The sequence below is a fragment of the Telopea speciosissima genome, chromosome 8 (genome assembly GCF_018873765.1).
Source record: "Telopea speciosissima isolate NSW1024214 ecotype Mountain lineage chromosome 8, Tspe_v1, whole genome shotgun sequence".
Classification (NCBI taxonomy): Eukaryota; Viridiplantae; Streptophyta; class Magnoliopsida; order Proteales; family Proteaceae; genus Telopea; species Telopea speciosissima.
Genome location: NC_057923.1, coordinates 19,371,751 through 19,385,074, shown reverse-complemented (window position 1 = coordinate 19,385,074; position 13,324 = coordinate 19,371,751). Strand labels below are relative to the sequence as shown.

The following is a 13,324-nucleotide window of genomic DNA, read 5'->3' as shown; positions in this document are numbered from 1 at the left end:
AAAGAAAAGCTTGCTGCCCAGAATTTCTTAAGAGAACAAGAGTTCGAGTATGGATGAGATACTGCTTGTGTGTGGGTGATCCTGGAGTGCAGAGTACAAGGACTCTCGGTTACTAGCTGCTCATCTTATTTATAGAAGAAGCTGCTGTTCCATAAACTCCCTCCCTGGTTGCAGAATCAATTTCTCCAAAACAGAAATATATATATATATATATTTAGAGAGAGAGCTGCAACCAAAAAAAAAAACAGCAAAAATAGTGGGAGACAATAAGATCCGAGAGAAAGTGCAGCAGAATTAAAAAGAGAGAGAGGGCTGACTATTTGAGAGCTAAACAAAGGTTGCTGTGTGGGTGTTTAAATGAGAATGGTTTTAGTTACTGATACTGTGTATAGCTGTAACTGAACAGGAAAAACATTAGAGAGATCTGAGAAGAAAAATAGCAACAAAGAGAGAGTGATCAATGAGAAAGAAGATCAGTTAGATGCGGCTACTGAAGCTCTTGAGAGAATAATTGCTGCAGCAGTTTAGTTGCTGCTATGAGGTCCTATTTTTTATCAGAGTTTGAGAGAAGGTGGCTGCATGGTGCTTTGCAAGAAGGTGTTGCTTCTGATATGCTCTAAGGTGCAGATGTCACTTTGTTTTGAAAATCATTTACTGTTATGAAGATGTTGTTGCTATTATTGCATTGATGTTCTAAGAAAGGAAGAGTAGAGAACCTGAGATATCAATATCTCCTTTCTTTTACTGCTGCCACGGTTATGTGAATATTGATATTGCCGCCACCATGATTGAATAAGGTGATATACATTGCCGAAATTGAGAAGTTGCTAGTCTGAATTTGTGAAGGAAGAGATTTTCTGTTTGCCTGGTGATTTGATGCATAGTTGTCACACGTTATCTGAGACAGTGTTTACAGGTTGAAGACAAGGAAGACAGAGGATGTTTGGTTATTTCAAGTCTGATTTTATTTGTCTTTGTTTTCATGTGAGTTTGCTCTGGGAAAAAGGGTGGACTTCATGTTTTAGGTTTTCACTGTAAACATATATTGATTAATTGTAAACACTGTTGCGTGGGTGCATGACAAGCGTAATTGGGGTTGTAGCTCCAAACACAATGGGTGATGTGTTGAATTTTGTAAGGGGGTTGGTGCTCCCATGTAGTGGATGCTACACAAATCTAGGGGTTGGTGCTCTTGTGTCGTAGGTGCGATACAAATTGGGGTTTGGTGCTCCTCATTGTGGGTGCAGTCGAATTATTGTATTGTGCATTATACTGAAGCCAGATTTGAGTCGTAGCTCAAACAGTCATTTGCACAGTTGACATAGGCACATTGCCCAACCACGTATCACTGTGTTGTGGTGTTTGATTTGCTTTCAAGTACTGACTGACGAGTGTGCACGTGAAGCAACTTTGTAAGGATCGTTTTTAGGCATCACTGATTCGACCCCCCCCCCTTCTCAGTGACAAATTGGGTATAACAATCTGTTGAATCTAAAAGGTTTTATTTATAAATGTCTTTTTGGATATGAAACCATTGTGTGATGTGTGTTTAGGTGTACTAACATGTGTGTTAATGTGTTGAGAATTTGATGATAACCAAGCTTTTGAAGAGGTATAATCAAAGAAAGGCAAGCATGTTGATTGAATGAAGAACTACTAAGGATGATCTTCTGTAAGCAAAAGCCGGTCTTCCATGAACTTGAAGGATTGAAGAGCTGAAATCCACATCAAATAGGGGAATCTTTCAAGACAAGATTAGGATTTGATTCTTATTGGCATATCATTATAATCCTAATGTATAAGATCCACAAAATGTAAAAAAAACCTAAGAAAATAACATCAAAAGGACCTAAGAAAAAAAAACCAAAAAACTAGAAGGTTTGACTTAGAAAAGTGTCTAAGTCTATTGTCCACGGTCTTCCATGAACAGAGACGGACGACCAAGCTCAAATGGCAAATCTTGAGAAAATCTAAGTCATCTTAAATGGAATACCGTGCTTAATTGTTTAAGTCCACGGAAGAACCTAACGGTCTTCCGTGTGAGCTCCGTGAGTATCCAAGAGCAATGAGACTAAGTCATCTGAGGAAGGACAATCATGCGGTCTTCTGTGTTGTGCTTCCATCTATGTCCGAGAGTGACAATCATGAGTTCCTGCAGCCACGGTCTTCCATGACTGCCGTGCATCTTCCGGGCAATAGCATTTATTGTTGCGTAGTTATGGATTTGAATGTTTTGACTCATCATTAATAAGCCATTTGGACTCTAACCACTTGAGTGGAACTCTAACGTCTTCACTAATGTTGAGGAGCTGCAACAGCTAGTTTTTCTTGGTAAATATAAATTCAATATTAGACACCAAAATGGTTTAATACTTTCAACAAACTTAGAATATAAGTGCTACTCCAACAACTAGTTTTCCCTTGGAAATGAATAGATAAAACAAATGTTTGAATGGGAAACTAAGCTGGACTCTAACAGCTAGTTTGTTTACCTATAAATAAGTGGAGTCATTTGATGTCAAGTATCAATACAAGAGATCACAAAAGCAACAAGTGTGCAAATCGATTCATCATCTCGAGAAGCTGTTGTGTACTGAGATGCATTCTCTATATCATCTTGAAAGGGTTGTGAACAAGAGCTGCATCGAATTCTACATTCAAAGGAGAACATCTTGCGCTGATCAAAAGAGCTTAAAGTGTTTACAGTGTGAAGGACTTTGCGTACTTGAAGTCCATGACCTGTGTTGTCTGGGTGGAAATCCTTGGTCTATGTGGTCTCTCTTGATTGATTGATCACTTGCATTGTCTTTAGTTTCTGTTTTATCATTCGCAAAAAGAGATGTCACCCAATTCATTCCCACCCCTCTTGGGAGTTTTCATTCGATCCTACACAATTTAAGTACATGTACCTATGCTATTAAGATTTAGATTGAAAAGATGAATTGAGTTGGTTGCGTTTGAGAGCCTGGTGGCTGTGCGTGGCGAGTTTCTCCCCCCCCCCTCTTCCGTGTGCGATCTCTTTCTCTTCTCTCCTTTCTTCTCTCTTCCGTTTGTTCTGCTCTATTACTGTCCCAGCAAGGCAGTGATACGCTCAGACCTGCACATCTGGGTTTTTCTCCATCACTCTCTCCCTTCTCTTTTTACCACTTAGGGAGAATCATCCTTACCCTAGAATGATTCTAACACTAAAATTCCAGACCTGAACGTGAGCTCTGCTGCAAGTTACAAATCAAACTCAGATCTGAATTGTTGTTCTCCCACCAGACCCAAGTTGTAGCAATTTTATTTCATCATTTGATTTCTGTTTTGAATGCCTATCAGTTGGAATCAATTGATCATTAGGTTATTGAACTTCCTGTTGAGTTTCAGCCCGATTGGAGCTCACATTGATGAGCTCTCTTATCAGAATCAAAATTCTTTACCGCTGGGTTTCTGTTCTTTTTGTGAAATTGAAAAAAGGGGCAGGATTCCTTATTTACGACCAAGCCCTTATTCACTTTTATTACATAAGGGTCCCTATTCTTATATTGTTCCTGTTTTAACCCCAGTCCCACTTATAATTCCAGAAAATCATTCTTTCAAGATTTTAGTTACAGTTGGGTCCTCTTCATTGATTACAGTACTCATAAGGTGCTGGATTACCGAATTTATGGAAATTGCCATTATCCTTGATTAATTGAGCTCTATTATACATGTGGGCACGTAGAAGCCGTGTAGAACTGAATGCTTGAGTGATCAATATGGATCACAAAGCTACTTTATTTATATTCAAAGAGTTACAACTAATCACACTACAAATAGGAAAGCTACCCTTGCTGATTCTAATTAGGAATACCCAAGAGGAATCGGCTAAGGGAGAAAGAACATAAAAAAGGACAGAAATACCCCTATTGAGTAGAACTACTTATTCTAACACTCCCCCTCAAGTTGAAGCATAAACATCAAACATGCCCAACTTGACAAGAATAAGATGAAAAACTTTTCCACTTAATCCCTTAGTGAACACATCAGCTAGTTAGTCAGCACACTTCATAAAAGGAACACAAACCAGCCCTTTTTCCAACTTCTTTTTGATAAAGTGCCTATCAACCTCCACATATTTGGTACGATCATGCTAAACAGGATTGTGAACAATACTAATAGCAGCCTTAATGTCACAATATAACATCATAGGAAGACGGACAGGAGCACCAAGATCGCGCAATAAGCCTTTGAGACGTAACAATTCACAAATGCCCAGTGCCATAGCACAAAATTCTTCTTTGGCACTAGACCTAGCCACTACGTTCTGCTTTTTACTACGCCATGTGACAAGATTTCCACCAACAAATGAGCAATAGCCGGAGATTGACTTCCTATCAGAGGATCCAGCCCAATCAGCATCAATATATGCTTCAACACGAAGATGGCCATTTGGAGACAAAAGAATTCCTTTTCCCGGGGCTGACTTCAAATATCGGAGAATTCGAAGAACAGCATCCATGTGAGAAGAATGAGGATCATGCATGAACTGACTTACCATACTCACAGCAACAGCTATATCTGGTCGTGTATGAGATAGATAAATAAGCTTGCCGACCAATCTCTGATAACGACCTTTGTCAACAGCTTCACCCTCCTTTTCTTTGAGCCGTGTAGTAGCTTCCATAGGTGTATCAGAAGGATGACACCCTAGCATTCCCGTCTCTGTCAACAAGTCCAGGATGTACTTCCTTTGAGAGAGAAAGATGCCCTTATAGGAACGAGCAACTTCTATCCCTAGAAAGTACCTTAGGTTTCCAAGATCTTTTATTTCAAACTCTTGGCCAAGGAAAGTCTTTAACTTGCTGATCTCATTATTATCATTCCCAGTAACCACAATGCCATCCACATTTTCACCATTCCTTTTTAAACAGGGTATGATCGGCATTACTCTGCTTATAACCCACAGAAACCATAGCCTTATGAAACCGTCCAAACCATGCACGGGGTGACTGCTTCAGCCCATATAAAGCACGCTTCAATTTACATACTTTGCCGCGGATTTTATTACATCAGAAACCCAGTGGAATAACCATATACACTTCCTCTTCAAGCTCTCCATGGAGGAAGGCATTTTTCACATCTAACTGCTGCAATTCCCATCCCAGATTTACTGCACAAGATAGTAGTACTCTGACAGTGTTCAACTTTACAATCGGTGCAAAGGTCTCATGGTAGCCGATCTCATAAGTCTGAGTAAATCCCTTTGCCACCAATTGTGTTTTGTATCGATCCACAGTACCATCTACCTTCTATTACACCACAAACACCCACTTACATCAAACTGGTTTCTTTCCTGGAGGAAGAACCACAAGCTCCCGTGTATCATTCTTTTTTAAGGCTTTCATTTCTTCCAACATTGCCGCCCTCCACTTTCCATTTGTGAAAGCTTCCTGCCAATTCTGGGGAATACGAATAGAAGAAAGAAAAGAGACAAATGTATGAAAGGATGGAGAAAGGAAATCATAAGAGACTACATGAGAAATAGGATGCTGAGTACAACCCCGAATACCTTTGCGATGGGAAATAGGTAACTCAGGAGAAAAAGGAGAAGAGATGTTACCTGGAGAATTGTGAAACCCGCAATAAATTTGAACTTTTTGGGACCTATGTGGTTTCAGGTTCTGGTTCATTGCCCAAGTTAATCTCTAAGTGTCGGGCTGTCTCGATTAAGATATTCCGACTAATCTCGCGACTCGTCTATAAAGGGCATTTCGAACAGCCAACTACCTCGCCCTTCTAGAGTCAGAGGACCCCAATGGAACCCCGCACTTAAGCTACCTGTGTCGAATCTACTAGCTAGACAGCATATAGAACTCCTCCATCAATTAAACCCAATGTAAGTGTAATTTAATTGTATTTATAGTGTATCGTACTGACCAATTAGAATTATTGGGGTATCTTAGTAAATTTACCTCTGTGGGACCCACTCCCCCAGTGGGGAATCCTATTCCCGACATTTACCCGTACCCAGATTACCCCTGATGTCATGTGACATCATTATACACTTAGAATAAACTAATTAGTAACTAATTTTAATAAAAATCAAAAATTAGAATTAATTCTCAAAATAGATTTTATTTTAAAAACCAAACATAACTTAATTAACCCACTAACCATATATATATGACTAACTTAATGTACTATACACTATTCACAAATTCACTAAGGAGAAGGGAGAAAACGTTCCAGCCTTGGAGAACAAGAAAAAGAGAAGAAGAAGGTGGGAGAAGTGACCTATACCTTCAAGCTTTGGTTTCATACTTTGAATTGAAGCTTGGGACTGCATTTGGAGCTGTTCCTGCACATTTGAGATTGTCTTCTTCCATCATTCACTGCTGATTTCAGGTTGGTCATCACGATTCTATGCTTTTCACCTTCTTCTCCTAATTTCCCCATCTCTAATTGAGGTTATTAAGAAATCTGCCATTAAACCTTAGCATAGGTGGATTGAATTTACCAAAACCCATCTCTGACCTCTTAAATTGAACCTGTCTATGGTTCAGACCTGAGTTTCAGCTCTGAATTTCAAGCTGTCTTTCAAATTACAGCTAAACCATGAACCCTAATGGACCTTAGAGTGCTAATTTAGGTTAAATAGCCAAAATCCCCAAGTTAAATTAGGTTTTTTTACAAAATAAACTATGAAATTATGTTGACCCACCTTAAATTAACCCAAATTCTGCAATTGGATCCATGCACGTACGGATCCAAGCTGTAGGAGCAAAAACCCCAAATTCGGCCACAGGGCCGGATGCTGTTGCAGGCCTAGGGGCGGTCATCCGGCTCCCTGGAGGTCTGCATCCGGCTGCATATTTTGGTGCATTTATGACCTAGACCCTATGGGACTTGGCCTTGGGCCATCACAGGACCTAATACATGATATTTTGTGTGTTGTTTAGGACTGTTTCTACTGTTATTTGTCTGTTTTGCTGGGTTCTTGGAGGGTTATTTGAAATAGGCTAAGCTACAACTTCAGGTAAGGGAACCTTGAACTTAATTTGAGTATATTTGTCATTTTAATTTACTATTGTGCTGGATGCCATATCATGCATCATTGAAAATACTTTGTTGAATATAGTTTCTTAGCTTGTGTTTTAATGCACTAGAATGCATATGATTTAGGCAGCATTTGCCATCTTGCATTGCATTGCATTGATGTTATTGCTATTGTTAAATTGTTGATGTGGAATACTGTACTCTATAATCCAGCTATTCATACTTGTAACATCATGAATAGATTGCACTGGGCTAGGTTATTGATCATTACCCAGTACTACGTCCCTTACCAACAGGGGAAGAGGTGTTAAACAACCCGTGGTACAGCCGAAGGGAAAATGCCGGGGTGCCATCTTCTATCCCATGTTAACGTGTGTACTCCGCTGTGGCAATAAACAGTTAGGGTTGGTCTTTGGGGGTCTGTTGGGGTCCGATGTGTTAGTTCCGGAACTGGCAGGTCCTCACCGTGGTAGAATGGTTTCACTCGGGTGACCGACGTGTTAGTTCCGGGACTGAGGTTAGCATCTACTACAATAGTACTTAAACCTCATGAGACTTAACATCTGTGCTAGGAGCATGCTAGGCTAGAACATGCATCATGAATTATTGTGTTTGTATGCATGCATTCCCTTACTGGGCTCAGTTGAGAGCTCACCCCCGTGGATATCCTTATTTTTCTTACAGATGAAGCTACTCTTGTCGCTGCTAGTGTTTCTGTGGGGATTCCTCCTTCTCAGGACTCTCCTGTTGCTTATGGAGCTGATACTCCTCTCCTGGTTGTGCACGATGCTTTGTGCTTGTGCGATGGCTGCGCGTTCTCCTAAGATACTACTAGATCCAAGCTATTTTCCCACTCTTTTGTGTTTATAACACTTTAGTATAATTATAATATAATTCTTGTATAGCTTTACTTTGTGGTACTTTTGAGAACCGTATAGTTGTATCACAAGTTTTATCCTTTATATAAATGAAATATCACTTAGACCTCTCTTATTACTGATGTTATCTCTATTATTTGAATTGTTTCCGCTGCCTCTGATTACTGTATTTGTGAAATATGTTTGTAAATGGAGTACTGCACTTGCGATCCTTAGGGGATTGGTTGGATGTCAGAGACATCCAGTCACACTTGACCCTTATGAACCGGGCCGGGGTGTGACAAGAATCATCTGGTTCCAGAGCCGGCAACTGGATTGATACTGGTGCTGCAGTGGATGGAAGCTGCTTGTTTTTGGAATGTCCTCTGTGGTAGGTTTTGAGGTTAGAGTCATTGATTCTCTTCTGAAATTCCCTAATAGTTTGTTGGACTGGAGTCAACTCCCCATGAATGGGATTTTCAGCCATACGATTTTCAGCATCTAAATTCTCTCCCTGTGGAAAATCCTCTTTGTCTTCATGAGGAGGTAGGAGAGGAGCAGGAGGGTCAACACATCTTCACTGAAATTCTCCCCCTGAAGAGGTGTAGAAGGATAATAGGAGAGAGTTTCATGAAAGATAACATCCATACTGACCAAGGTACAACGGGTGGGGGGATGGTAACTTTTATAACCCTTTTGGGATGGAGAATATCCCAAGAAAATACAACGAATACCACGAGGTTTAAGTTTGCCTGGGGATCTCATAACATTGCATAACATACACAACCAAAAACTTCCGGGGGAACGACAAAGGAGGAAGAGCCCTGTATAAAGTAACAGGGGTTTGTGAGTCAAGGACTCGGGTAGGCAACCTATTAATGAGATAGGCTGCAATAAGGACAGCATCTCCCCAATATTGGGAAGGAACAGAATGAGCAAACATAAGAGCCCGAACCACCTCAAGGAGGTGGCGGTTTTTTCTTTCAGCCACACCATTTTGGGTTGGGGTATCAACACAACTGGCATGATGGAGTATTCCATGGGCAGCAAGGTAATGTTGGAACCGACCATCCATATATTCTTTGCCATTATCACTTCACAATATCTGGAGAGTGGCATGGTATTGGGTTTGAACCATCTTACGAAAATTTTGAAAATAAGAGAAAACATCACTTTTGTTATGCAGTAAATATACCCATGTACTCCTAGAATAACAGTCAATAAAAGAAACAAACCAAAGATGGCCAGAGAGGGAAGGTTTATGGCTAGGTCCCCATATGTCAAAGTGAACAAGATTAAAAGGAGAACTTCTTTTAAATAGAATACGTGAAACGATGTTGTTTGGCCAAAACACAGGCCTCATAAGAAAATTCGTCCTTATTACATTATTTAACTAATGCTGGAAATAAAAAGGATAAAGTCCCTAATAGGGGGTAACCTAGTCGTTTATGCCATTGTTGAAGTTCAGAAGAGACTAATGAGCTTTGATGAATGGAGAAGGCAGTTTTGGTGAAGGAAGACTCCCATTATCAAGCAGGTACAAACCACCATGCATCTTACCACATCCAATCGTCGACCCCATTGCCAGATTCTGAAAAACACAGTGTAAAGGGAAGAAAGTTACTTTGCAATTTAAGTCACGGGTAAGACTACTAATGGATAGAAGATAAGTGGTAAATTTAGGTATATGTACAACAGAGGATAAAGTGAGAGAGGGAGAGAAACTGATAGATCCTTTCCCAGAGACAAGACAGAAAACCATCAGCCACTCGAACTTTATCTTTACTAGAAGTAGGAGAATAACAATGAAATAGGCTGGATGATCTAGTCATGTGATCAGTGGCACTGGAGTCTATGATCCAAGGAGAAGAGACTACCGATGCGCAATGACCAGCAAAAGAAATACCTGAGTGGGCAAAATTTGAACCTGGAGTGGTGGAAGAACTGGCAAAAGTCGATGTAGTAGAAGGAGCGAAAGCTTGTACCATACACCGGAAAGCCTAAAGTTCCTCCTTGGATAGTCCAGTGTCAGTAGTAGGAGTAGTAGTAACAGCCTCAGTTGGTTGGCTTTGTTTTTCGATTTCCCACGAGGAGCACGCTTAGCTTCAAAGTCGACTGGTTTACCATGCACCTTCCAACATGTGGCCTTAGTGTGCCATAACTTACTACAATATTCACATTTGATGGCTGCCTTTTCAGATTAGTTGCGCAGCGTCGATCTTCAACGTGGACTAATGCATAGGATTGTTCCAGAGTAGGGAAAGGATCCTTTCTGAGAATCTGAACTCTAATCGGATCATATTCAACATTACGACCAGCCAAAAAATCATAAACCCTAATTTTATCAACATGTTTCCTGTATGCAGCAATATCAGTATCAGTAGTGGGCTGATAATCAGAGTAATGGTCAAGTGTTGCCAGCACTTGCGGAGTTCAGCATAGTATTGAGAGACTGTCAACTCATTCTGTTTAGTATCATGAATTTTTTTTCTTAATTCATATACCTAAGCATCATTCCCAACCTGGGAATAGGTATCCTTTGCAGCCTTCCATATCTACCCAGCAATGTCTAGGAGAAGATAACCAGGTGCAATGGAAGAATGCAAGGAATGTATAAGGTATGACATCACCATAGAGTCATGAGATAACCATCGAGCCAGGGCAGGTCCTTCTTCAACAGGTTTGGGAAGGCTGCCTGTAAGGTGTCCTGTGTAGCCACGGCCAGCAATAGTAAGGTAAGTAGACCTTGACCACATCAAGTAATTAGTCCCATCTAGTTTAGAGGGAGAAGCAAAAGGAAGGTACTCTGGTCGAGCATATCCATCTGAGTCATTTGAAAAGATCAAACATGATGTCCAAAGTGTATAACAGACGGGTTTTGAAATTCCCAAAAATTTAGCCGTCAGAAAAGGCTCAAATTTGAATCGAAAGTCCCTCTGGTAGTGAACAAGTCTGCAAAAGATCAGCAACTTCTGATGAGAAAATAAAAAACCCTAGCAGGGCAGTTACCAGAATCGAGCAGAGTACTGGGTTTTGAATTTCCAGAAATTCCAGCCGTCAGAGTAGGCTGAAACTGAGGTCGAGTTTCCCTTTTGTAGTAGAGAACAAGTCCTCAAAATATGAGCTGATTCTGATGAGCCAATAAGAAGCCCTAGCTTCAGCAAAAATTGGGCCAAAAAACTGTTTGGAGAGAAATCGCAGAGCTGAATCTGTCTTAACTTGATCCAATACTGCAATCTTCAAACAGGAAGGGGTGTGTACCAGAAATAGCAGGAACCAATCTCCAGAAAAAAAACATAAATCGATCTTCAGCTTTTGAGGGAAGAACACGATCTCCAATGGTGGAGGGAATCTGTCGGCAGTAGGCCACACCGGTAATCTTCAGTCTTCAATGAGGTGAATTTGAGGGCAGCATCTAAATCTCCATTAGATCACCTCATAGGTGCTGCCCTGAGTGAAAGAGAGGAGCCGAGAGTGGTGGAGAAGGGAGAAACCAGAAACAGTGGAAGGGGGCAAGAAAAAAACTTTGAGAACTTCTTCCTAGATCAGATTTGGCTCTGATACCATGTTAGAAGCCCTGTAGAACTGAATGCTTGAGTGATCAATATGGATCACCAAGCTACTTTATTTATATTCAAAGAGTTACAACTAATCACACTACAAATAGGAAAGCTACCCTTGCCGATTCTAATTAGGAATACCCAAGAGGAATCAGCTAAGGGAGAAAGAACATAAAAAAGGACAGAAATACCCCTATCGAGTAGAACTACTTATTCTAACAGGGCACATAAGCGATCCGAGCCAGGATTTCGAACCCCGTAACCGCATCAAAAAGAGCCACCAAAGTTCTGAAAATGCATTGGACCCTCTAATTGAAAAAGATAATAATATCTGCCATTTTGTTAATTGCATGAAACAAGATTAAATAAAGGGATACTTTGATAGGCACCTGCTGATGAACATCATTCATGGACAAGGTCAGATGCAGAAACACTTTGATTGTTGCCAAGACAACAGCACCATTTGCATGTTGAAGTCTATCCTCTAGGAGATTCATGATGTCAAATATCTCATTGTTGTCCGAAGGAATGTACTTAGCAACCAAGTCAAGTACTATACACTGTGCCCATTCACTGAATTCCTTTATCCTGCAAAAGCAAGCGGCAAAACTGATGTTACAATCTTTTTCCACAAGGCAAGAAAAAGTTGTTCTTATCATTATTGTTTCTTCCAGGTAAGCTGATTGAATTAATTAAGAACACTTCCATACAAATGCACTAAAGAAACTAAGATCTCTGAGCCTATAAAATCCAATTGTCAAAAATGCATAATACAGGGGGTAAGGATGTCAATCCAGTCAATTGCTTGCATGGTACAAAATTTCGAGATACATCGCCGAAATTTCGGTAAATTTCGGTAATTTCGACACTACCGAGACGAGATGGGCTTCCGAAATGAAAAAAGTTCAAATTTCGACGAAATTTCAGTATATTTCGGTATATTTCGTAGAAATACTGTGTATTGAGCAGTACATTTCAGTAAATTTCGGTAAATTTCATAGAAATACTTTGTGTATTGAGTATTGAACTATTGACTATTATGAAGTTTATGAGTTATGACTTTATGAGTTTAAACTTTAAAGTTTAAACTAAAGGCTATATTTGACTTTATTTTTGTTTCATTACTTTGTTTAAATTTCTTATTATGTCTTTTAGTACTTAAACAATATGTATTTAACTATTTTATACAACAGGGTCCGACCGTATACAGTCAATCAAGGGTGCAAACCCAAAACACCACTTTGAGTTCATTTTTTTTGCAATATGAAGGTTTAAATGTGTTTATTTAGCTTAAATAAGGGTGACCATGAAGTATCAGGCCTAGATATGGCCAAATACCCACAGAGATGGACTCCCGAAATTTTGCAGAAAAAATGCAATATTTCAGCGAAATTTCGCCAAATTTTGGATATTTCGGATATCTCGGTAGGCCCGAGATATAGTACTATGGTTGTTTGAGTATTACGAGGATAATAACTAAAGTTAGTTCCATAAACCACTCCCCAATGCTAAGAAAATACTCCTTTTTATATTGTCTACCTTAATCCTGATGCAATCCGGGTTTCGAAACCCTCAAATTGGGTCGGTATGGGACCACAAGAATTTTAGATAAATTAAGGATTCAATAGCAAATCTGTAATTTTTGAAGCAAGACGAGTCCCTTTTTTTTGGGGGGGTAAATGGAAAATAGATTAAAGAAAAGAGCAGAAAACAACTCAACAGCTAAAAAGGCTAGCCAAGAGGGGAACCCCAACAATGGAAAGAAAACAAGAATCAAAGGGGACAACTAACCGAAGGACATCATAAAGCCAGGGGAGGAAAAAAAATACAAAAGATGATACATCCAAAGCCGCAGGGTGGGGGGGGGTGGGGGGTGGGAGTTGAGTG

At 40.0% G+C, this 13,324-nt stretch overlaps 1 protein-coding gene across 1 annotated transcript in view; it reads right to left on the bottom strand.

Moving 5' to 3' along the window:
* Positions 1-13,324, bottom strand: part of LOC122670881 (beta-adaptin-like protein A) — a 129,323-nt gene that overhangs the window by 56,096 nt on the left and 59,903 nt on the right. Inside the window, exon 5 of the mRNA XM_043867901.1 lies at positions 11,827-12,025. Within this exon, the coding sequence (XP_043723836.1) occupies positions 11,827-12,025 (199 nt within the window). The remainder of the gene's footprint in view (positions 1-11,826; positions 12,026-13,324) is intronic.